Genomic DNA, 25,536 nt, shown 5'->3' with positions numbered 1-25,536 from the left:
TGGGGGTGGGGGGACGGGGGAGGGGGGGAATAAAACCGTCAGCGTCAGAAGGGAGAAAACTTTCTTTTTTTTTAAAAAAGAAAAAGGTTTTGAAAGTAAAATCAAGAGAAGAATTCTAATTCCCCCGAGTTGAACCCAGGTGCTCTCTCCGGCACGTTCGCGTATCGTATCGTATCATATACCTTATCCCCCGATTGAATTGTGGCCCGAGGTTTGGGGCAGCCAGGATGCATTAACTCTCGGAGACTCGGCAAGGCTGAAGGCTGGTACCAGCGGATGGCTGCCTGTTACGAAGCCCCAGCTGCCAGACGGGTTTGAACGCTCTTCAAAGTCTGCCCTGACTTTCTGGGCCTCGTTCAGTCTAGAGCTGGGCTTCCCCCTCAACAGAGGGGCCCCGTCAGAGGAGTCAAAGAGGCCACTCATTTGGACAGTAGTGTGTGTGTTTGAGTGAGTGAAGGGTTTCGGGTGTTGGTCTAGTCCTTCACCAGTTTATAGATGTGGTGTTGGGCGCCGTGCTCACTGGTCGACACCTCGAAGACGTACGCGACGCATAGGAGCAGCTCTTGGGTGTCGCGATTTGTGACCACCTGGGAGGGGGGGGGGTGGAGGGGTGCAAAAGATCAGAGAACGGTAACGCATACAGAGAAAGAGAGCGAGAGGAGAGGGAGAGTCACACACACACACACACACACACACAGAGGAGCTTGCCTTCCTCATTGCACTATCACCCGACGTCCAAACATCTCAAAGTCGAATCAACCGTTCCTGTCAACAGTTGAGACTCTTGCGCACACAAGTACAATCCCCAAACTAGCCGAGTAACAGGTGATGTGTCACCACAACCAACCAACCAACATCCACAACTAGTTGTATTTATAGCGCTTGAGCGGAATAGTGGCGGAGTTTGACGCAGAGCCGGGGAGTAAAGTGGAAGTGACCATAGGCAAGGTCAAAGAGGAAAGTCTTTGGGTGCGATCTGAAGAGGGGAGGTGCGAGGCGGAGGGGGTGAGGCAGACGGGGTGAGGTGGGGCGAGGCGGAGTAGGTCAAGGACGAGGGGGAGGGGCTGAGTCAGGACAGTAACATGGCTACCTGCAAGATGGTGAAGTTCTCCAGAACGCTGTTCATCATGTACTTCTCCGGGAGCTGTTTGAGTTTGTGGATGAAGTTGATCAGATACTCGCACATGGGGGAACGGTGGATCCGGTACACAAAGCGACCGTTCTCAAACCGGGCGTATTCCGTCTGGGAAAAGGGGGGACAGCGGGTGTTTTCAGCAGCAGCAGCAGCAACAACAACAACTTGCAATTTACCACAGCACCACCCCTCCCCACCTCGCTCCCCACCAACCCCAGAGCGTTTGACAGTGGCGGAGCACTGGAGGAAGCCGAGGAGGAAGGAGGGAGGTGACCGTAGCACGGTCGACGAGGAAGGTTTTCAAGCGCGACCCGAAGATGTGGGGGGGGGGGGGGAGGGAGGGAGGGAGGGAGGGAGGGAGGGAGGGAGGGAGGGAGGGAGGGAGGGAGGGAGGGAGGGAGGGAAGGAAGGAAGGAAGGAAGGACTAACAAACACAAAGAGATTTGGTCAGTCACTAAGATAGCAACCCAGGTAAGCGACCCTGGCTCCCTGCTCTGAGCCCAAACCACTTACTTCCACTTTCTCTACCACTTGTTTGCCAAAGGAGCAGACCTTGGAGGAGCAGGTGACTGTCATATTCTCCGCACTCTCGTACTGGCTGGTCACACCGTAAAACATCCCCGCATCGTCCTGAATATTAATGCTGAGGTCGGCCTGGAGACATCAAAGACAGCAAAGCGTTAGAGCCCAGTCAAACTGCTGCTGCTGGGAGGGGAGGGGAGGGGAGGGGAGGGAGTATCCCCCCCTTTTAGATATCGGAGACTCCGTCTCGCAAGCCTCGTTTCTAAGGCGGGAGCACTCTGTGATCGTCCACTGAATAGGTACAACACACGGGGAAAGATAACAACACCACCACCACCACCAACAACTTGGGTTTACCCTCACGCAGGGTAGCGTCCCGGAGCGCAACGCCAAGCTGGGGGCAAGTGACCGTAGGCACGGTCGAAAGGGAAGGATAAGGCAAGGCGGAGGGATTGAGGGGATTGAGGGAGAGAGTTCCAGAGTTTCGGGGTGTAGTGGCTCAAAGTGTGGACAGCGCAGAGGGGAGTCCTATTGGGCGTCACAGCTTATCAACAGGAGGCGCAGCAACAACTTGCATTTATACAGCTGCCTTCACCAAGGGGAGGATCTCAACAACAACAACAAAACTGCCTTTGTACAGCGCCTTTCACGTCGGGCGGACGGCCCGTGGTGTCGGAGCACGATTGGCGCGTTGACAATGGTACGCACCCAGAACTTCACCAGGAAGAAGGTGTTGGGCGTCCCTTTCTCAAACAGCTCCTTCAGACCCCCTTTCTTCTCGGGAAACTTGTCGTAGATTTGGCGAATGTCGACCGACTCCAGCAGAGCGTCGTTGTACGACGGGCTGGACTGGCCGATGTGCACAAAAAGGTGTTTGTTGTACTGGAAAAGAGGTTCACAGGTAAGGCGGTGGCTGGGACACTTGGGACAGACTGCTGAAACGGGCAGCGGGGAGGAGAGAGGAACCGGGGGTGGGGGAGAGAGGGGGCGTGTGACTAAAGGTGCAGTCGAGAGGCAGGTCTTCAGGACACGAAATATCAAATTTTGTGGGTGAAAAATTACACTGTACAGTATATCCCGTGAAGCGCTCTGAGATGTCTCGAAGGAGTGATAAAGCTCTATATCAAATGCAAGGATTATTATTATGATGATGCTGATGACGAAGGCAGATAAAGACGGGGTGGGGGGAGGGGGGGGAGATGGAGGGGTGGCGGGAGGGATGAGGGAGTTTCAGAGGTTAGCGCTGTACAATTAAAAACTCGGGATGCTGATGGCAGCACGGATAAGGCAGAGTAAAACACACAGCGAGTCCGACCCTGGTGATGAGCAATTCGTGCCGGAGTAAAGTGGGGTGGGGGGGGGGGGGCGGGGGAGATTACTGCCATTCCTTCCACACACAATTGCCATCCCACATTCCTCTCACTCACAGATTCCGGATCCCGTTGCTGCTCCATAAAAGCCGAGAATTCCACCAGCCGGATTTTGGGTGTCCCGATGCAGCGCCCCTGCCAGGCAGGTCCGGAGGGGGCCGAGGAAAGGCCCGTGGGGGGGCCGTCGTAACCTGAAACAGGGCAACACACAATATCTTCAGTGCAACATCTTCACAGTGTGCAGTAATAACCCGTCCAGCCAGCTCCCACCACTTCATAAATCAGGTCAGATCTTTCACCCCACAATTCCATCTTCTTCCTTTCCCACGTTATAATAATAATAATAATAATAATAATAATAATCCTTACCTGAGACGGGGGTGTGGCTGACACTCGCCTGAAGAGGGAACGGTTGTTGGATGAAAGGCTTCACACTGCAAAACAAAAAAACAGGAACACAATGGGAACGGTTTCGTTTTTGCTCCCGGACTGACGGTGTTTTGCCAGCTTCGCCGTCCTGTTGGGCTGTGACGATGGGGTGCGGTTCACAGCCGAGGGGAGTCCATTCACAGGTTGCAACCGCGAGCCGTGCCACCCACAGGGCAAAGCCGACAACACTGAAGCAGACTGGCCAACCTTAAAACTCGGCACCACCCGACATTTACACGGCGCCTCTCACGCCAAGGCGCTGGACGGTCAGGGATTTGGACCCGAGCTGGGGATTGGGATCAGGAGGGGGCGGAGGGCAGGGAGGGTAGGAGTAGGAGCATGGCCGAATGCGCCCTCGAAGAGGGGGGTAAATTCGGAACAAATCTGGGGAGACACTAATCCAGTGAACGAGTAATAAACGTGTGGAACAGGTTCCCTAGCTTTGAGCTCGTGCTTTATGGGGTAACGGTGAAGAGCTGAAGCTGGTGGTTACGCACGAGAGAAGAGGGGTATCCAGTGTCCTTGTGTGTGTGTGAGTGTGTGTGAGTGAGTGCGCGTGTGTGAGTGAGTGCGCCGCCCCTCCCACAACCAATCCCCCTGTCCCCGTGCGTGACTGACGGCTGCACTTACTCTTGGGAGGAGCTTGGTTGTCCCGACGTGACTGCCCCCGGCCAGAACTGGAAGAACTCGGGCGTCTGTTGAAAGAGAAAAGAAACAGGAATAAAGAGGGGATGAATCTCTCAGCCACCGCAGGCCCTCGCACGCCACAGCAGACATTCCGATCTACATCGGGTTGTATTCTCACTTGGTCTCCACTGTGTCCCCCCCTCTGTCCCTCGCTCAACCTTGCCCGCCCCAGCCCCGATGAGACCAGTCAAACGACTTCAAGCCAAAAATACAGCTTCGCCCAACGAGTTACTTTGAAGCGTAGTGAAACGGGGGAAACAAAGTGACCCACAAATGACAATGAGGTGAATGGGCCAGTTGGATCTCTTCCCTTCTTCCCCGTGAGAGAGTTTATATCAGGGAAGATTATTGGCCAGGATATTGGGAGAAGATTGTCAATGCCCCACCTGAGAGTCAGCCCGAACATGTTAGCAAAGCTGATCGCGGGAGCATTCAAACAAAAACTCTCACACGCCTGTGGCTGGCAATTGCCCTCGTTCTCAGCGGGTAAGGCCAACAATCACTCGCATTCATAATGTTGGGTAGTGTCTTTGGAGCACTCAACAATGGCGGAGTTTGACCCCGAGCCAGGGAGGAAGGGGAGGTGACAGGACAGTCCTCAGGTGCAATTGGAAGACTTACAGATGAAAACTATTTTGGAATTCCGAGCCTCAGGAAATATTCCACCTGGACAGACTCCACAAAGGCTTACTCTTTGCCCCCCCACCCACCCACCCCCAACCATGGGAAAAGCATCACCTACCCCAGTAGCTGCAGTGGGAAAAGGAGGTCGGGAAAGGCTGGGCATGCCCAGCTTGCTCTGAATGGCTGTCGCTGAGACGATCTGTGCAGATGACATGGCAGCCATGCTTGCCAGGGCCTTGTCCTTCGCTGACTGATCCTGACAGGCAAGAGAAGAGGAGGTGAAACAGACCAACCAACCGCATGGGGACAGCAAGTCTACATCCCTCGCCGTTCTTCCCACTGAATTACTCTGAATAATTTCTGTCAGATCCTCAGCTTTGTGGGCAACACCAAGGTGCCCCACTAATGGTTCATTACTAAGCTCTGGCTATTATTCTTCCCTCACCCAATCCATCAAAAAGAAGGAACTCTTGTGTAAATGTCATTTCTTGTTGCGCGGGGACCTGCTGGTTGCGGATCAGTTTGGTGGACCGAGGTGTCACTACGCTTCAAAGTAACTCATTGCTCGACGAACGCTCAGCCACTCTTGACACGTTGAGGAATGAGATCAAATGCTAAGCTGCGTTATTTTATTAAGCAACGGCTCCTACGCCAATCCAGTTGCCCAACATCATTCTCACACGACAAAAGGCATCGAGAGATATCTGAGCTTTGGGGGAAGTTCACTGACTGTATCTCTCACTCCCAAAATCTTTATCTCGGGCCAATGCCCACCCCTGTCTCCCAGCAGTACTCCATTCACCATCTTATATATAAAAACCAACGGCACAAAATACCCAAGCACATAAGAAGGTACAAGATCCTGATCAGATACCCCCACTGCCCCCCGCTCCCGAGCCATTGGATTTTTGGGTTAAAAGAGAAAAGGTTTGGATGGTGATATGACTGTCACCTTGCGACAGTTTCTCCCTGTAACAGCCAGGCCCAGCACAGCGCAGAGTTAAGCAGCCACCTGCCAATCAATGCCTCAGCCATCGACAAGAGAGTGAGGGGTTAGTAACAGGTACCAGCGATGCACAGACACCTGAGATCACAGTGGGAAACTGACACTCTGGTTGTGTTAGGAACCTCCACAGTATTGGCTGCTTGTTTTGAGGAATGAACCTTGCTATTTGGAGCTTTTTTTTTAAGTACATAAAGTACATAAATTCGACGTTCATTAGAATGGGGAATGCTTTGCCACGAGAGGCTGTTGGAACCTCACTCTTTGGAACTCTATCCCATAGTTCCTTCGCCTTGCTCCCTCCCTTGCCTCCTTCAAGGCTCGTCTCAAGACCCTCCTCTTCGACCGTGCCTTTGGTCACCTTCCTACCTTACCCTCCTAATCCCAAACCCCTACTCGGGTCCAAATCCCTGATTGTACAGCGCCTTGGGATGTCCTCCCGATGTGAAAGGCGCCGTGTAAATATCATTTATTCTTGTTATCGGGGTGGAGACCATCGCAACGGGTAAAAGGGAAGAGGATAAACCATTTGAAGAGGAACATCAAAGAATAAGAGGAAAGAGAAAGGAATTAGGATTCAAGTAGTTGAGTCAACACCAAGCGGCTCAACAGATCAACAGCTTCCTTGGGTGCTGTGATTTCTACGATTGAGAGAAAAGCATTTACATCCAAACATATACCAGGGTTTCACTCTGCCTTATCTGGGAAACATGCCAAGCTCTATGGCGTAGCAAGCTATCAGCTTCTCAAGCAAGAAAAGTATTGGAGGATGTTGTTCTGTGTGTTGGAGCTCACCATATTGATTGCCTTGGGACAGAATGAGAGATTGAGATTGCCATCCATTGCAGTCGCCAAATTGGCAAAGTTGTTCAAAAATAAAAACGGTAAAAAGAACAATTATTTATGTTAAAAGAAACTCCACAATTTATACATTTTTTTGTCAGTCCCACATTATCTAAGCCCCCTCGTCTCTCCCTCCCTCCCTCCCTCCCTCCCCGGCAATGAATTAACAGTATGGATTATGTACACACTCATATAGTCAAGACAGACAGACTGGCGGGTCTCCTTCTTATGAGTCAAAGCACAGGGACTCCCCAACCCTCTCTCTTTCTTTCTTTCTCTCTCCCCCTCGCCCCCATCCCCCCATTACCCAAAGGGTTGAGTGGACCCACTGGGATTCAAACCCCCGAGTTGGACTAAGCTCTTGGGCTGTGGGAAAGAGCAGCAGACACGCTTGTCTGGGAGGATATCAACAAGAACAATAAGTGCAGGTCCACGCTAGACCTTAGGCTCTAAGCGAAACAGGCAAACGATGTGACTGACGGGGCTGTACTGCTCGTTTCCTCCAGGACTTTGAACCTCATTGGTGCCCACAGTGACCCGATAAAGCAAAATGGACGTCCCTCACAATTCCTGTGTGTTATGACACTTGCTGCAGTATCCCCCCAGCTTCAGCTGGTGGCGCTGTGGAGCCAGTTGGAGCCACTTCATTCCGCGCCGAGAACCGTGAAGACTCGAGAGGGGAGTCAGGCTCAAAGCCTGAGCCCATCGCGCCATGAACTCGGGCCATTTTGATCCTCCCCCCAACTCCCTGAACCCCAAGTAATTACCAGCTGGGTAATCAAGTTCAGGAAGAGACATGGGCTGAGGGCGGGTGGTGGTGGTGGTGGTGGGGGGGGAAAGAGTAGGGACTCCCGTTGGGTATTGGATTTCAGTGGCCACCAAACAGTAGCTGACCCGACCATCCCCTCAACAGGGACCAGGAGCTCGTTGGAAATACTATACAACAAACAAGGAGCAAAACTGCAGCTTATTCAATGAGGTGTTCATCAAAGGCACATTTAGATACCAACACAAGGACCCAAGGACTCAAGAAGCCTCTAAGTGGCAGTCAGGCAAACAAGTCCGTACCTTTAACTTGCTGTGAATCTCACGTGATTTCCTCCGGGCAAGGACTTGTATGTGACTCGATACCTAGAAGGGGTGAGAGGGAATAAAATGTTACGGTTATTCATCTGATGATATGTCCGTGTGTTGTACATTATGTGTGTGAGCAAGCGCATCGGGGGGAGTGATGAGGATTGGTGTTTTTGCTGTGTTTCCAAGTGATGTACAAGAATAAACATCTTCCCGTCCATGTTCTACCGTAAACACACCCCAGCAATCGCAGGGACATGGGCTTCCCTCCTTTACAGGTCATAACGTAGCAAGTTTCAGACCCACGTTGGAAATGAGTGTCTCATCCAGGCTGACATCCCTACAGTGTGCACAGCGCCCTTTTGTTGGAGACGCTGTCCTTCAGATGAGACATTAAACCGAGGTCCCATCTGTACCTGTTCAGATGGATGTTAGAGATCTGGTGACGATATAAGAGAAGGGACTTTCTCCTGCCTCCATGCACACAGTCATTACATTGTATAGAAAGCACTTTGAGTCATATGCAAATGAAATGCGAGGATGATTATTTGCATGAAGTGTTTTGCAATGCCTGTGCTGTCTCACTTCACTTAAGTCATTCCAAAGAGAAGTAAAACCTCCTTCACCCACCCCATGTCTGGGCTCAATCTAAACCCCAAAGTCCTAGTGAGGAAAGGACCGCTGACAGCCTCACTGACAAACCGTCCACGAGACCTAAGCATCCATAATCTTGAAATTAGCAGTAAAAACAGGAGGCACAAAGGCTAGTGGGAATCTGGAACTCTCTCCCTCTTCTAAAAGGCTGTGGATTATGGCTGGATCCGTTCATATTTGCAAGACCGAGGTGGAGAGATGTTTGTTATGTCAGGGTATCAAGGGATATGGGACGAGGTCAGGTAATTGGCGTTGCGGTACAGATCAGCCATGATCTTATTGAATGGCTCAACAGGTTCGAGGGGCTGAATGGCCTATTCTCGTTCCTATATTTCTATGTTTCTTCTGTGCTCTGGAGATGTATGCCACCCCAAAAAAAANTTTGGCCAAAAAAACCATCAGGTCACAAAGACTTATATTCGGAACACGTCGAAGTAAAATCTGGGAGTGCCAACCTGTTTTCTCGTCCGCGTTTTCCCAGTCCGGAGCTTGATGTATCTGGCTATCAACTCGTTACGCCCTGAGGGAATAGAAGAGAGGGACATGGCAGTGAGTGAGGGGATGCTGAAATGCCATTGCAACGTCAGGCTCAGGTTCAAAACTATATGAAGAAAGATTGCTGATTTTATTTTATATTTTCCCTCCAACTCTCTCCTGAAGGGTGACTCGTGCCTTGGACTCTTTCACGCGCACTGCTCATTCTCCCGCATCTCACTCCAAACTCACTTTTTTTTATATGGGAAACAAAGGTGTTTTTGCTTTGAAACCACCTTTCCCATCTCATCTCTCTGTCTCTCAATGACAGTCAGAGAAATAAAATCCCCGCCCTCTCGCCCGCCACTATTGTGCAATTCACCCACAAAATGCACAACCACTACACTTCCAGTGTATCCTGTGAAGCGCTTTGAGACGCCTTGAAGACGCGATAAGACGCTACGTCAGATGCCAGGACGTTGATTATTATTATTAATTAGTATTGTTGCAAACCAGTTCATCCATCAAAGAGGAAAATAAGTTGAAAGAAAGGTTTGGCTCTCCGTAAGGAACAGGCTTGGGAATGAGAAACACACTAAACCTCTCACTCGACATGCTTTTTCCACGTATGGTTGAACAGTATTTAAAATGTCATTCTTTGGGCCATTTGGTTTGGTCGCCCTGTGCTGAGTTACGGATCACTGGCCCTCCACACCCATTTCCCAGCAGTGGCCCTCACGCAACCGTGTACAAACAGACTCCTGATCTCAGTATCGCTTCCTCAAAGCCATTGTCAAGATCTGGAGGAACTGGTCTGACACCAAGGATGTGCCCAGCAAAGGGAGGGAGGGAGGGCTGAATACTCACTGAAACTCTGTGAGGGCACGTGGACAGCTTATAATACTACTACTACTCCTGGCATTTGATATGACGCCTTATCACATCTTCGAGACTTATAATAATAATATAATAGTGATAACTGCTGTGCAATTGACTGCCACGTTTTGCCCACTAAACAAAATACACCGTCAATCTGCTTCACAGAATATACTGTAAAGTGAGTTGACTGCATATTTTGTCGGCGAAAGGCGGCAGCCAATTGCGCACGGCAGCGTCCCCACAAAGAGTCGTGGATTCAACGATCAAATTATTGTTATTATTATTTATTTATTTGGCTTAAAAAATTGGCTGTACAAGCTTGCGGCCAAGAGCAGAGGGAATTCCGATTGAGGTCTCGGCTAAGCTACGGTGGGCAGGGGGAGCTTTGGAAGTTTAGGGCAAAAGTTTTTTTGTTTTCTGTTGTCGTTTGATTGTCTTGAAGCCCCTTAGTAGGGTGTAACTTTTCCAAATGCTTTCAAAGCTTCCAACGGTTCAAGTTTACCCTCGTTCACGGCGTTCCTTGTGTTCAAAATTCCCAAAGGAGAGCGGGGGGGGGGAAAGAGGGGGAGAGGGAGAGGAAGGGAGGGATGTCTCAGCCCTGACCAGGTGCCGAATGCAGACACACGAACATGTGGCTCTATTGTGACGGCAGAAATGGCTGAGCGGAGACTATTGAGGCGTATTTTTTCCTCTCGCCTGGGCCTCGCCTTGCGAGCACCTCCGCTGAATAATGTTTCCTTGCTAGTTCAGCTGACCCTTTTTCGGGGGGCCTTTTGTCAACTAAATCAGGCTTGTGCAAACGGTCTGCGGAGCTGAAAGGGAGAGAGGGAAAAAAAAGGAGCAGGCAGCTGCTCCTAAGGTTAAAGGTCTGGTTGCTAGGCCCAGCAGTTTGAAAGACTCTGCACCTGCCAGTGCCTGCAGCAGCGAGGCCGAGATTCCCCCATTAGTTCAGCCCCTCACGTGGGCATTCAGCAGTGAATGGGAAGCACTGCCACAAACCGGATATTGGAGAGGGGGGAGGCAGGGGAGAGAGGGAAAGAGACAGACTGAGCCCCCGTCAAGTCGCTTAGGAACAGGAAAGATTCAACTAACTCTGAATTAGTTTTGAGTTTTTAAATCGAGGGAGTGAATTATTCTTGTGTCTTTTCTTGCAGCGGTTTTAAACCCTTTTTGGAAGAGTCTTGTGCTCCTCCGGGCACTGAAAATCCATCTCTCGCTGTCGTATCCCTTGCCCTGACTTTTATTTCTCCCCGGTTCTGAGTTCTGCGTGATTCAGGCGGAGTGAGCGCAGGCAGGGCTGCTATTGCTGCCTGTGTGGTGTGTGATTTCTAAGCGAGCCGCTGCTAGCTGTCCTCTTTATTTACAGCACTCGCCTCACCTCGCGAGCGAGAGGACCTGGGTTTGATTCCTGGGTAATTGGGCAACTTCCCTCGCTCCACACGCTGTAGGTTTACCGAGCAGTAAGAAGGAACCCGGTTGTTAGTCGATCTGCGGATCGCTTTCCAGGGTAATAATCCCTTCAATTTTTTTTTAACAGAGCGGTCACTCAATCCACGACTGTTTGTGGGGACGCTGCTGTGCGCGATTGGCTGCCGCTTTTTGCCCACAAAATATACAGTCAATTCACTTTACAGTGAAGCGCTTTGAGACGTCTCGAAGACGTGATAAGGCATTGTGTCAAATGCGAGGATTATTATTATTATCTGGAGTTGGGCAAGTAGGCGGTAAGGCTACTAACTGTGACAAGGTGATGGAGACAGACTCTCTGGGGAAGAGGAGGCGACTGATAAGATGTTTTGACCATAAACAGAGAGCGAGAGACACACACACACACACACACATGCACGAGACAGAGGCCAAGAGCCACGTTTACATTACAATGGGGTTCATTGATTGCAATGACTTCCGTTAACAAGGTTTTCAAACATTCCCTACTCTTTATTCAGCAGCAGCACAGCTCAGCACAATAACCGCAGACCGGGTGCCCTGTATAGCAACACTATCCATGTAAGCATCTCTCTCTTGGTGAATTGCTGGCGGTTGGGTGGGGGTTGGTGTGTGGGGGTGGGTGGGGGGAGACATCGACAAAGTTCTGCCTTGCCATTAGATGCTGTCCTTCAAGTCAGATCTTAAACCGAGTTCCCCTTTTTCCCTGTTCAGGTGGACATTAAAGATCCTGTGACATTATTTTGCTCACAAAATATGCCGTCGATTCACTTTGCAATCTATTCTGTGAAGCGCTTCGGGACGCCTCGAAGACGTGATGAGGCGCTGTATCAAATGCAAGGATTATTATTATTGTCATTATTGGAGAAGAGAAGTGAGTTTCTCCTGGTGTCCTGCCTAACAATCCTCGAACCATATTGTTTTTTTCTGTCTTAAGCCTGGCTTAATACCTACCTCTTCAATCACGTTTCAGTCATCTTCCCCGACCCCTTCCCCCCCACCCCCCAGTCCCACTTTTACCCCATAGCCCTGCACATTACTTTTCCTTTAGAAGTACCTCTCTAATCCCCTTTTGAAATCCACTATCGAATCTGCCTCCACCACCCTTTCAGGCAGTGCATTCCAGACTGTAACAACTCTCTGGGTAAAAAAAATTCTCCTGGTCTCCTCTCTGGTTCTGTATATAAATGTAATTGTGTTGTTGTTCACTTTGTGGCTGTTTGTTGGACTTCGCTGTGCACAGAATGGCTGCCAACTTGCCTTATTAAAAGGTCACCACATTGGCTAGAAATTACCTATGAAGTGTTTTTGAGACATTATGGGCACTGTAACACTGCATGTTCTTTCTTTGGAAAGAAAGATAGAACACAAATGACTCATCCTAGTCAGGAGTCCAGTGAGAACTGATCGAGTTTCACAATGTAATGCCAAGGAGTTACTGTGGGAAGGTTCTCTCATCACCATTAACCCTGTGAGTTAATCTTTTACAAGTGCTGCCAGACAGCAGGGAACTGTTATTGAATATTTATTCAGCCTTGACACCCCAAAGCTCTGGAACACTCTCACTCTGTCCCTCCGCCCTGTCCCTTCCTTCCCCATCTTCAGGTCACACCTGAAGACCTTCTTTCTCTTCGACCAAGAATCATTGGTGGGGGTGTGGGGGGGGAGAAAGATAAGCCTTGTATTTGATATAGCGCCTTATTATGTCTTCGAGGTGTCTCAAAGCGTTTTACAGAACACATCCAATAAATCTCCAGAGCTCCACACTGCAGAGTTGCCTCCTAGTTCACCTCCCCAGGATCCATTTCCAGGCTCCGAAAGAGGTAGAGCCCCGCTGGGTTTGTTTACAAGGTGTCGGCCTGGCTTAGTTGACTGCACTTTTGCCTTTGGGTCAAAAGGTTGGACCACACCATTTAGCCATGGAGCCAGACAACAATAACAGTCAGGGAGCGCCACTGTTTATACCAGCCCAAACCTGATAGTTAATAATGAGCAGTTAGAGTAAGACATTTAGATGCAGGTGTAAGATTAGTGTTCCCAAAGGCAGGAAAAGCCTACTGCTCAATGCTGAAGGGCAGGATAAGATTTCAAAACCAACCTCTTTTCACAGAATACTAATAATAATCATCCTGGCATTTGATACAGCGCCTTATCACGTCTTCGAGACGTCTCAAAGTGCTTCACAGAATATACTGTAACGTGAATTGACTGTATATTTTGGGGTGAAATGCAGCAGCCAATTGCACACAGCAGCGTCCCCACAAACAGATGTTATTTTTTAATTATTTCTTTGAAGGGTTTATTACCCCCCGGAGAAGTGATCCCCAATCGACTGGGTTCCTACTTATTGCTAAGTAGGAAACTTGTCCAACATTTCGCCCTGCCCAGGAATCAAACCCATGTCCTCCCGCTTGCGAGTGCTCTAACCACTCAGCTACAAGGACATCAAACTTCCTGATCATTTCTCCCACCCACCCGATCCTCATTCCACGCAAAACATTGCTCTGCTCGCTCAGCATCTCTCTTGCCCCGCCCCTTCCTAACCTGTTGCACATCTCCGAGAGGCAGAGACAAACATCACATCTGAAGAGAGGAAATCTGAGTCATGGAGTGTGACACAGGGTTTAGTGTACCAGTTCCCGGAATCTCGCTCAGCTCCTCACAGCTGGTTTAAATCAAACCTAACTGGCTTCTCCTTGGCTCCCTCCACTTACTGATCTTCAAGCAGCAGTCACTGCCCATTCTCCCTGCTCTGCACTCTGAGAAGTAAAATAATCCCCCCATGGCATCCCGTGCTTACAGAGTCAAATCATCTCAAAGCACCTCACTGACAGTTGCTGTGAAATGCAGGGCTTTGGCCAGTTGTGTGATGGGGATCTTTAACATCCACCTGGTCAGACTAGACAGGACCTCAGTTTAACCTCTCATCTGATGGACTGCGCTTCCAACAGCGTAGCCCCCACCCACCCCCACAGCACTAGGAGCATCAACCTAGACTGTCAACCACTGAGCGATGGAGAAGGGAAGCGGTGGGTTGGGCTGCTATGCATTTGTAAGTCTCGTACAGACCAGTTTACCGCCCCCCACCACCTTGAGTGGATTCAGTTTCTCCCGAAAAGAAGACACCATCCCTTTAAGAATCTTATAGCCTCACACTCCCCCCCCCCACCCCCACTTAAGCCCACTCCGATAAAGCTGTACTGGAGAACGGGTCAAATTTCCTCTGCGTGACCAGAGAGCTTTCTACAGTATGTTCAAATGACCTTGAGTGTGAGCGAGTGTGAGTCTGGGTCTGGGGGGGGGAAGAGATACAGCTGTAATTGCTAGGAAGTTACACTGCACCACAAATTACATTTGTATAAGCGTCTTTCACGTCAGGAGGACGTCCCAAGGGGCTGGGCGCCCCGTTTCCTCAGTGTAAACCACTTCCTTTCTCCCCCCAATTCACCTGCCCTTCCCATCCCACTCCTAGTTACTGCTGGACAAATCCCAAACTCCACTCACTCTCTCTCCCTCCCTCCCTCCCTCCCTCCCACATGCCATTGTGTAAACCTAACCAGGTTGTCAGAGGTTCTGTAAATGACAAACACACTCTCTGGTGATGGACCCGGTTACATTTTAATTTGACATCTTTCAGCGTCGCTAATGAGTTCAAGGGAGTAGTGTAGGGTTTTGAGGTATTTCACAAGCCTTGGCAAAATACTGGTGCTTCCCACAGTGGCTAATTGCCCATCTGGCCACCCCGCCCTTCGCGCACACCCTCCACCCCCCCGCTCCCGTAGAAAAATTGAAGGGGGTGAAATGGCCCTCGGGTGGTCATATTACTGGGGGAGCCAAATACAGTACAAACAACAGCCCCTGTCCTTCACCCGCTGGCAGGATACCAACAATAATCTGCATCGACATAGCACCCCTCACGCAGGGTAGCTTCCTAGAGCGCTTGACAGTGCTGAGCGTGCAGGGGGGGGGGGGGGGGGGTGGAGGTGACCGTAGGCACGGCCGAAGAGGAAGGTCTTCAAGACTGCACCCCTTGGCTGGGGTCGGGGGGGGGGGGGTAGTTGTTGGGAAAGGAGGAGGAAGTTTTACACAGAAAACAAAATTTACAGGGAACAAATTCAAAACACAGGATGACTTTGTGAATGTATTTTCTGTTTAACAAGAGGACAAGGGAATGGTAAAACGTGTCTGACTCCCTCTCCCCCCACTTCACAAACCTCCCCCCCCCCACCGCTGCCCCCCCCCCGTCCTCTGCCAACCCCTGCTCCGCGGTCAAAATGGTAACTTGAATCCGGCACATATTTGCTCCCTGGAATCAGGCGGAGGATCACGGCGGTATTTGAGCCATTCGGATGGAGCTGGGCAGTGCTGGGCAGCTCAGTCTCTGATGCTCCCGATTACACACACACCAGCTGCCGCTTAGGTTTCAGGCCAGCCAGCAGCTGCTCCTGTTTAAAACAGCACTTTGTTTCCAAGCTACCTCCCCTCCTCACCCCTCCCCTCCTCTCCTCTGCCTCCCCTCCCCTCCCACGCAGTGTATCTGTCCTGTCCCCCAGCGGTCACTTTGCATTCTTTCCGAGAGGGTGGTAGTTTCGCTCACAAAATACAGTCACTACGTTTTGCAGTATATCCCGTGAAGCGCTTTGCGACGCCTCAACGATGTGATAAGGCGCTGTATCAAATGCAAAGATTATTACCGTAATATGATTGTTATTAATATCAGGAAGGCCCATTCTTTCCCTTCCTTACACACAGCTCGACACTGACAATTAGCCGTTACAACAGCAGCAGCTTGAGTTTATATCGGGTCCTTCACCCAGGGCCCAGTCTGGGAGCGCTGTAGAAGCTTCACATTAGAATTGGCGCAAGGCTCACCCGACTTTCCCTCCATTGATCTCCGGCTCAAAAGGGCACTCAGCGACTGACTCAGCGACGGTGTGGTGTGGGGTGGGGTGGGGTGGGGGGGAAATAAGTGATCAGTCAGGGTCACTGCTTCTGCTCATTGACCAAAGCTGGGATAGCGTGCAGTGTGTGTGTGTGTACTGTATCGCCCATGGAATACAGTCAATTCACTTCACGGTGTATCCTGTGAAGCGCTTTGCGTCGTCTCGAAGACGTGATCAGGCGCCGTGTCAAACGCAAGGACTATTATCATTATTATTATTATTACTACTCGCTGCTGAGGTTCACACACATTAACAACGAGAGAGAGAGAGAGAGGGAGGAGCGAGAGCGAGGGGAGAAAAAGGGGAGAGAAAGAGGAGAGAGAGAGAGAGAGAGAGTGAAGTCCGCAGGTTCAGGAGAGGAGGGGAGAAAATGGCAGGTACAACAGCCTTGAAGTCAGCAAATCAAACCCCACGGCCAGACTGATGGGGACTCGAGCCTGCGCTCGTAGCTGACGCGCTACACGGGGCGGAGACCACCAGTAACCTACCGTACATCTTTCCCTCGTCCGACAGGATGATCTTGCGTCGACCGCAGGGCGGATAGATAGCCAGGGCCTCCTGGAAGCTCTGCTCGATGTCGGGGCTCCACACCCCTTCGGCGTCGCTGTCCAGGCTCTTGTCGATGGAGTCGCTCATGGTCTCGGAGTCGGGGTCGGGGCTCCCGCCCTCGCTCCAGCCGTTGGTGTCAATCTTTGTGGCCGGGTCGTCTCCAAGCTGCTGCTTGGAGGGCGATCAGAGGAGCTGAGAGAAACGGAAGCAAATCCGTCAGGGAAACAGCCCAGCAACAACAACAACGCATTCGTACAGCGCCCTTCACGCCGGAAGGTCGTCCCAGGGCGTTGAGTGCTTCACAGCGGCTCCCTGTGTCCCACACGGACAGACAGCTTCACTGCCCTCCACCCCTCCTGATCCCAACCCTCAGCTCGGGTCCACATCCCTGACTGTCCATGCTTTGGGGCATTCTCCTGACGTGAAAGGCACTGTGTAAATGTCATGTATTGTTGTTCACTAGAAGCTAGTTCAACAGGTCTACCTACAAATACAGTTACTACACTTCGCTGGTTAACCCTGTGAAGCACTTTGAGACGTTTTGAGGATGCGATAAGCTGCTGCATCGAATGAAAGGCTGGTGTGGGAGGGTGAGGGCATTAGTGGAACAGTGGGTGGGGGGGGAGGGTGCTAAGAGATCACCGAGACTGAAATCTCCAGAATATCCAGTTTATACTGTCAACATCTGCCTATTTTTCTCCAGATGACAATAGTTCCCTTTACATTCCTGCGCAGTTGCTCCACACACCCGCATGTAGAATTCCGATCTTCTGTGTGGAATTTACAGCCTGAAGCAGCTCGAACTGGGTGATAGGAATACCCCCAAAACAGGTCAGGCTGCATGCTGCCAGAACACAACGGATTGCGGATCGAGTCCTGAAGGCACAAGTCCAGTGTTAACCAGCGCGGGTAAGGTGCCCCACGGAGATTTCGTTCTCCAGGGCCACTCGCTCTCCTCATGGACACTGACTCGCACTACATACAGCTCGATGGCTGCTCAGTTCATTCCTGTTGGCTGTTCTCCATGAGTCAACCTTTGCTCTCGAAGGTTATGATGAACTTTTGACAGGGCACTGCCCTGTGGTGCTCCACTGGCTATGAACTGCCATTCACCTCATGGCCTGCATGGCTTAGTGTTGCCCTGGCCAGCTTCTATCCACCAAGTCACCCATTAATCATTGCTACCCAATGTGGAGATACAGTATTAAAAAAATCTAGTCGCTGAGCATCAACCTGATGATATTTGGTCACAGATACAACATCGCAGGGTGAGGGGGTTGCTTCCTCTACTCCATTTCATCCCTGACAGAGACTTCTCACTGGTTTTCTTGTCGAGATCTGCCCATTACCAGCACAGAATACATTTACAATACCTGGCAGTGACCCTTTAAGAGGCCATGAATATTTCAGTAAATGAGGAAAGAGAGAGAGAGAGATTTGAAACACTACAAAAGACGTGGGTGACTCATTGCCACATTGTGAATCATAGAAGAATTTTGAAAGGACCCCACTTTGATTTTTTAAAAAAATAGCATCCAAATTTATGGTAATTTCTTGCAAGATAAACACATAGGCAAAGGTCATTTCTAAGATGTGAGTGATTGCATTTGTGCCTGAATATTTTTGTTAAATATGTTTTTGTAATTAGGTATGGCTCTTTAACAACCAGGAGAAAAGGAGAGGGTTTGGGATGTTTGGGAGGGTGAAGTCCTGTAGTGTTGTGGTTAGAGCACTCGCCTCGCAAGGGAGAGGCCCTGGGTTGGATCCCCGAGCAGGACGAAACATTGGGCAAGCACTCCGCCAAACTGTGTATGTGTGTGTGTGGAGTGAGGAAATTTGCCCAATGTTTCACCGTGGCCGGGAATCGAACCCAGGTCCTCTCGCTTGCGAGGCGCGTGCTCTAACCATTGCGCTACAGGGCTATAGTTGGCTAGCCACTGAACAGTTCTGAAGGGCATTGTAAAGAAATTATTTTTGCAGTCAGTCCTTCTTTAGGATCTCTCGCTCATAGAGAACAGCTGCGGCCCAGGCCCTTGCCACCTGTTGCGGATCTTAATGGAACACAGGGAAAAGTGGGGCCTGTCAGCAGGCTGACAACTGGAGAGCTGTGGCCTGTCAACCAGCGAGTCCTGATCTGACAGCTGCTCCAACAGGTCATTCTCCCCTCTCACAGAGAGGCGGGGGAGAGAGGGAGGGAGGGAGAGAGCAGGAATCAGCACATGGCTACATAGGAATGCACAGGACCCGAGAACATCACTCTGGGCTGCCTGTGCATCCATCCATCCTGTGATCTTGAGCTCACCGTTCGCTCTCTCTCTCCCTCCCCCTCAATTGTACAGCGAACAATTTACTGGGATTGGGTCTTAAAGGGACATTCTTGAGAGGACTTTGAATTGTATATCTCGCCAAACTAAGGGATATCCTCCGAGAACAGAGGGGAGAGGGCCACACCAACAACTAATTACATTTACACAACTCTTTTCCCATCGGGAGGTCGGCCCAAAGGCCCCCTGGACAATCTGCTTCACGTCAAGTGGTCAGTCTGCAGTCTGAACCCTCACTCGCGTTCCTTTCTCCAGTGAGAACATTCCCAGGTCGGTCTGCACTCATTCCTCCCATCATTGCCCTCCTCTGTGACACCGAGTGCTCACCCGGAACTGGGAGATTCAAGAGGCTGATCGCAGAGCCTTGCTCAGGTCCCATTCATGCATGGTTAGGAAATGTGCAGCTGTGAGAAAGTGCAGTGCCGGTACCTGCCCAGACATTAGTCACTGAGGCCCAGGTTCACTGTTGGCACCCTGCCTTGGAAGACATTCACCGGAGGTAGGACACGTTGGGTCAGTCCATCACCAACCACATTCCCCGGGCTTTTGTTTATCAAAATCAATCTGAAAACAACCGGAATAAAACCTATCTGTGTGAAAATCCACACCTTAAACACTTGCACTACAGCAACCCCGAAACAAAACTGGAAAGCAAAGGGAGTTTCTCTGTCGCCCAGTGTCCTAGCCGACATTCCTCCAGATTAATTGGTCATTCGCTTCATGGCGGTTTGTGGGACATTGTTCTGCGTGAAACGGCTGCCGTGTTTGCCTACAAAAACACAGTCACTACGCTTGACAGTAAAGAAAGCCCATTGAGATGCTTTGATGTGGTAAAGAGCTACATCAATTGGATATGATGCTGGACTCGAGTTGACGGGGTTTGGATGAATTCACGCGGTCAACTTGCCGTGACCAGCTGCAAAGCAGATTCGGATTCTTATCTCGTTCTCAACTTCCACAGACAGGAAACCATTTAAAGAGAGAAGGGAAGCATTTGAGTGACTATTGTTCATGATCGAACACCAACAGCTTCCTCTCTCCACACACGCACGCATGCGCACACTCTGCCTAAATATAATAATAATCCTTTATTTGATACAGCGCATCATCACGTATTATCTTCACGATATCTCAAAGCGCTTCACAGAATATACTGTAAAGTGAATTGCCTATGTATTCTGTGGGAGGAACTTGGCAGCCAATTGCGCACAGCAGTGTGTGTCCCCACAAGCAATCGTGGATTGAGTGACAAATATTATTATTTTTTTAAAACAATTCTTCGTTTTTAAGGGGTTATTACCCCCAGAAAAGCGATCCACCAATCGACTGACAACCAGGTTCCTGCTCATGCTGAGTAAACAGAGGCATGTGCATAAGGAAACTTGCCTAAGGTTTAGCCCTGCCCGGGAATCAAACCCAGATCCTCTCCACTAAGCTAATTTTCAGGAAGGTTCACTCACAGATACATCCAGGGCTCTGAATGCCCCACCTTATTCAATGGCATGCGTTGATGACAATACTAATGGAGCGTGGGAGGGGAGCACTGAATGTTACATGAGGATGTCTCTTGTGGGCAGCCTGGAAGGTGAATTTGTGAACACACCCATTATTAAGTGGAATTGGCAATTTAAATAAGGAAACAATACAAATAGAGCTCTCGCTCAAGGGTTCAGGGGAGATGGAAAGGCAGCAGACAGGTTTAACTGTGTGTGTGTGTAACAATACTTTGTGGGTACACTCGATAAGGTGCTACATCAAAAATGCAAGGATTATTATTAATGTATATAGTACATTCCGGTATTTGAATATGGATGTCTCGATCCAGTATCAACGTTTCACCCTTGAAGTATAGTCAATTCACATCACAGTATATCCTTTGAAGCGCTTTGAGATGTCTTGAAGATGTGATAAGGCTCTATATCGAACGCACTGTATCTATTATTAACTGCACAATAATGTCATGTTTAAATTGCAGAGCAGCTTCAGATAGAAGCACCACCACTCCAGGTCTCCCCAAATAAGCAATGGCGGCTTTCCAGTTTTCCTCCACCCTCCCTTTAAGTCCAGCCCATCTCTCCTGAAGGCACTGGCTCCTTCTTCCGACTCAGCAGCTGCCTACGTCAAAGCTACCTTTGTTTTTACCGATTTCCTCTTTTGAGATGATAATGGTAGGACTTTGGAGTTTCTGACAGTGTCAACATTGCCCCTCCCGCTATTGTGTGGAGCGATTCTGTCATATCCATAAATAAAGTATTCATGTTCCTGGCCAACCTTACACAGGAGTCTGGTCTGACTCCAGCAAACCGTGCTCATCTGAGGTGCCACTCATCTAGTCATAAAGAGTTTGGCTCAGCCTCCTCTCAAGGCTAACAGGTTAAAGGTCCCATCTGCCTGCCCGCCCAGTGTAGCCAAAGCTGAAGGCTGCACCTTGTGCGAGGCTCTGTGCTGTTCGTGGAACTTATCTGACCAGCGGCTCCAACTGTCTCAACTTATCCTGTGCTGGTGTGGGGTTGGAGAAGAGAAAGAGCCTGCATCCTTGTTCTCGCTCACTATCCAGTGATGGGTCAGTCTCTCGTGAAGACAGTATTAACAATAACAACAAATTACATTTGTATAGCGCCTTTCACATCAGGAGGACGTCCCAAGACGCTAGTTATGATACAATACCCTATGGTTGGAGAAGCTTGTAAAATTCATCATATAGGCTCGGTCACAGAGGCTGTGGCCAACAGGTGAGAGAACGGAGGGAGTTGCCGCTGGCAGCAATATGGTCGTATCTACAGAGACACGCTCCAGCAATGGAGTTCACGTTTATCCAGCAGTGTAAGGGTTAATCCAATTGCAAGTTGTTTGCTGTGCCAAGAGTGTAGAGCTTGTGATCATTCACCAAGGTACGGGTTAAGCCATTAAACCATTAGTCACCACTTGGCGCAGTCTCGCTAGGGTTCATGTAGAATTATGTCCTTAGAAGGTGAACCTTAGCAACCCCGGTTTGCTGGAAAGTCATAACAACAACTTGCATTTATGTCTTGTTGTTGGAATATTTATTTGGTGTACAGCGCAAGTCACATCAGTTACTTATCTCCTCCCTCTAGGCTCTGGGCTTCACTTGTGCTTTTTCTCCTTAATAATAATAATAATAATCCTTACATTTGATGTAGCGCCTTATCACGTCTTCGAGACGTCTCAAAGCGCTTCACGGAATATACCGCGAAGTGAATTGACTGTATATTTTGTGGGTGAAACAGGGAGAAAGAAGGATGAGGAGAATTCCGTCACCAAAGGAATCCAAATGATCACATTTGATATGACGCTGGCGTCCCCCATTAGACAGAAGTCCTCAGAGAGAAGACAGACATTCACACCCACACACAACTCCAGAGTTCCACACTGGTCCTCTCGCTTGCGAAGGCGAGTGCTCTAACCACCGAGCTACAGGATTCCACACACCGTTTACATCATTGAGGCCATAAAGGCTGAAGATCACAGGTTCGAATGAACAGACCGGGAGTCTAATCTGAGACACAGGCCTGTGTGAAGGGCGCTATAAAAGGGCATGTTGTTGTTGTTGTTGTTTTCGTCGTCGAGCAATGTACCTCCGAGTCCTATTGACAAACTCTTTGCAAGAACATTCCACACTCATTCCACTCCGTTCCCCAGCTAAATCAGGGCCACTTGTGCGGCAATTGTACTTTTGACACTCGGAAGCAACAACATACAGTACTTTGAAAGGGTAAAGATGATCCAATGACCCTTCCTTACAGTTTCTTCAGAGAGCAGCTCTGCATCCACACCCACACACCCACACACACACCACAGCTGTCGCTGGAGTAACAGTTGGTCTCCCCGGCGGATCCTCCTCTTTCAGTGCTATTTCATTACAAAAATACTCCCCCAATAAGTTAGCCAGAGACACTGGCCAGCCCCGTTATTAAGCGCCTCGCGAGGGTACATTTTTTCCCTTTTTTTTTATCTTGAAGTCAGAGCTAGGCCATTTAGCGGTGAAATCAGGAAGCACTTTTTCACACACACACACACACACGAAGCCTAGTGGGAATCTGAAACTCGTTCCCTCCTCCAAAGGGCTGTGGATTATAGCTGGATCCATTTACAGTTTCAAGACTGAGGTGGATAAATGTTTGTTAGGTCGGGGTATCCAGGATACGGGGCAAAGGCAGGTAAATGGAGTTGAGGTACAGATCAACCATAGAATGGCAAAACAGACTCGAGGGGCTGAATGGCTTCCTCCTGTTCCTATGTTCCCTATGCTTCTCACCGTCAGTCCACTGACAAGAATTTGCTAACAGCAGTAAACCCTCTCCTACGCTATAGGCCTCACTCACCTAGCACTAACACAGTGACAAAGTCCACATGGGAATGAATAATGGCTAGTGGGAAAGTAACCCCAGTACAAGGAAACAGGAGTCAAGGGAGAAAGTTGGTGAGTAAAATACAACAGGGCCTTACAACACCCCACCCCCACCACACACACACACACACACACATAAATATACAGAAAATGGGTGATTTACTGACTGTAGATACAAGCCACAGAAACATGTAATCAGAGTGGAACACAAAACTGCGGTTACGAAAAGGCCAGTGTGTGTGTAAAAAAAAAGAAAAGCCAGTGTAAAATGCGTCTGTGACTAAAATCAATCACATCCCAGCTTCTCTCAATCACAGGCTCGGTAGCTTAAGATTTGAAACTGGAGCGAATGGAAAGATCCCAGAATCCGTGCCCTTTCTGGGTGAGTTGTTCCCAACAGGGAGGAAGCCTCAATCCCCTGGAGGGCAGGGAGCAGAGGGAAGCGACTGATACAAGAGTTCCTTCCCACTGCTGATCGCTATCTAGAGACTCAAGTACTGAGATTACAACAACATGACTCTAGCTAGAAATAATATTAATAATAATCCTTACATTTGATAAGGCGCCTTATCGCGCCTTCGAGACGCCTCAAGCGCTTCACAGGCTATATTGTAAAGTGAATTGACCTGTGTATTTTGTGGGCGGAACACGGCGGCCCATTGCGACCAGCAGCGTCCCCACAAACAGTCAATAGATTGAGCGAGCAAATTATTATTGTTATTTTTTTTTTGAAGGGATTACTAGCCTCGGAAAAGCCATCCGCCAATGGGCTAACAACCGGGTTCCTGATCACTGCCGGGTAGCCAGAGGCGCGTGGATTAAGGAAACTCGCCTGATGTTTCTCGCCCTGCGCGGGAATCGAATCCCGGTCTTCTCGCTTGCGAGGCGAGCGGTCTAACCACTGAGCTACAGGACTCCCACAGGGCTGCACTTACTTTGGAATGACTAAACGTGGAGCAAAAATCTACCCTCACTCCCTAACATGGACAGGAGCACAGCACAGCACCGCACAGCACAGCACGATTTTAGAAACTTGCTTTAAAAGCCGAGCGTTAGGAAAGAGTTCGGGGGTTGTTAATTCTTTTAACGGTACAGTATCACTTTGCTCTTAAAACAAACATGGAAACCGATCCAAAAATTGCAACTGGGTCACGATTCAACAAAAGGGGGGGAAAAAAAACACACCACCACCACCATAGAAATTCGATCCCACCGGGTCATTGGGGAAAGGACAAACGGTTTGGTTTACAAGGACCCAACGTTAGAAGCGGCCAAAACAATTCCCCAATTAAATAAACCAGTTATTGTAACTCTCCTTCGTGTGTGTGTGTGTGTGTGAAGTGTGTGTGTGTGTGTGTGAAAAGAAAACTAGAGATTACATTAAAATCCCTTATTTTTTTGGGGGAGAGAGAGAGAGAGAGAGGGAGAGAGAGGAGAGAAATGCGGTACTCCCCAAAAATCAATCGGTTCTCTTTGCCCTTTTTCCAGACGCTGGTTTTTTTTTAAAAAAAATTTAAAACTTCCAAGTGTGTGTGTGTGTGTGTGTGTGTGTGTGTGTGTTTTTTGTGGTGCGCGTTCCCCTCCGAAACTCTTGGAAAGCGTTTGAAACAATAAACCACACGCGGCCGTGTCCCGCGGAAACCAGGACCACAGCGCAGTTGTGTGTGTGTGTGTGTGTACTTATATACCAGATTTGCTCACCAAACAACATGACCTCTCTGGGGGGGGAGTGGGAGGGGGGAGTGGGGGGGACGTTACTTCCATCGGCGTTTTAATACGCGGGTTTCCAAACCCCCCCAATAAAAAGTGCAGTCGTTGAAACGGTTCAACAACAAAAAGAAAGAAGAAGAAAAAAAAAACTTTCTGGGGTTTCCATTCGAACACAACTTAAGCAGTTAACTAGATATTGGCGGTTAGTTTTCGCTGAGCTCATCTTTTTCCTTCTCTCCCTCCCTCCTCCCTCTCTCCCTCCCTCTCCCTCTCTCCTCCCTCCCTCTCTCTCCCTCCTTCCCTCCTTCCATTGACGGGAGCGAAACTGCCCCCAGACCTCTCCGATTGAAACGATACTCACAACGCAAACCGCGATCCCTCCAAAGAAACGAGAGGTAGAAACCGTTTTTTTGGGGGAGGGGGGATGGGGGGATGGGGGGGGGGGTTGGGGGCGTAATTTGGTCCTGTAGTTTTTTCTCAAAAAGGGGGAGAGAGAGAGAG

At 49.6% G+C, this 25,536-nt stretch overlaps 2 protein-coding genes and 1 long non-coding RNA gene across 7 annotated transcripts in view; 2 read left to right on the top strand and 1 right to left on the bottom strand.

The window, feature by feature from the left end:
- Positions 1–43: 43 nt before the first annotated feature.
- The window catches only part of LOC103190150 (transcriptional enhancer factor TEF-1), a 26,171-nt gene continuing 678 nt past the window's right edge, over positions 44–25,536 (bottom strand). For 3 of the 5 annotated variants that reach the window (XM_042344970.1, XM_042344973.1, XM_042344972.1), the window contains exons 2-13: positions 16,572–16,824; positions 8,797–8,861; positions 7,682–7,744; positions 6,566–6,577; positions 4,886–5,023; positions 4,087–4,151; positions 3,397–3,461; positions 3,085–3,218; positions 2,366–2,539; positions 1,649–1,789; positions 1,091–1,243; positions 44–587 (exon numbers count right to left, since the gene is read on the bottom strand). In XM_042344970.1, the coding sequence (XP_042200904.1) occupies positions 474–587; positions 1,091–1,243; positions 1,649–1,789; positions 2,366–2,539; positions 3,085–3,218; positions 3,397–3,461; positions 4,087–4,151; positions 4,886–5,023; positions 6,566–6,577; positions 7,682–7,744; positions 8,797–8,861; positions 16,572–16,719 (1,272 nt within the window). In that variant the 5' untranslated portion in view covers positions 16,720–16,824 and the 3' untranslated portion in view covers positions 44–473. The remainder of the gene's footprint in view (positions 588–1,090; positions 1,244–1,648; positions 1,790–2,365; positions 2,540–3,084; positions 3,219–3,396; positions 3,462–4,086; positions 4,152–4,885; positions 5,024–6,565; positions 6,578–7,681; positions 7,745–8,796; positions 8,862–16,571; positions 16,825–25,536) is intronic. The other 2 variants (XM_042344974.1, XM_042344975.1) reach the window with 2 other exon arrangements.
- LOC103190149 (dickkopf-related protein 3) overlaps positions 23,674–25,536 on the top strand; it is a 19,733-nt gene continuing 17,870 nt past the window's right edge. Inside the window, exon 1 of the mRNA XM_007910836.2 lies at positions 23,674–23,707. Within this exon, the coding sequence (XP_007909027.1) occupies positions 23,675–23,707 (33 nt within the window). The 5' untranslated portion in view covers position 23,674. The remainder of the gene's footprint in view (positions 23,708–25,536) is intronic.
- Positions 25,300–25,536, top strand: part of LOC121851261 — a 3,769-nt gene continuing 3,532 nt past the window's right edge. The window contains exon 1 of the long non-coding RNA XR_006085872.1: positions 25,300–25,430. This is a non-coding gene — a long non-coding RNA (uncharacterized LOC121851261). The remainder of the gene's footprint in view (positions 25,431–25,536) is intronic.

This window comes from Callorhinchus milii, unplaced genomic scaffold (genome assembly GCF_018977255.1).
Source record: "Callorhinchus milii isolate IMCB2004 unplaced genomic scaffold, IMCB_Cmil_1.0 Scaffold31, whole genome shotgun sequence".
Lineage (NCBI taxonomy): Eukaryota > Metazoa > Chordata > Chondrichthyes > Chimaeriformes > Callorhinchidae > Callorhinchus > Callorhinchus milii.
Note: the sequence above shows the minus strand (reverse complement) of the source record. Positions and strands in the feature narration are given on the sequence as shown.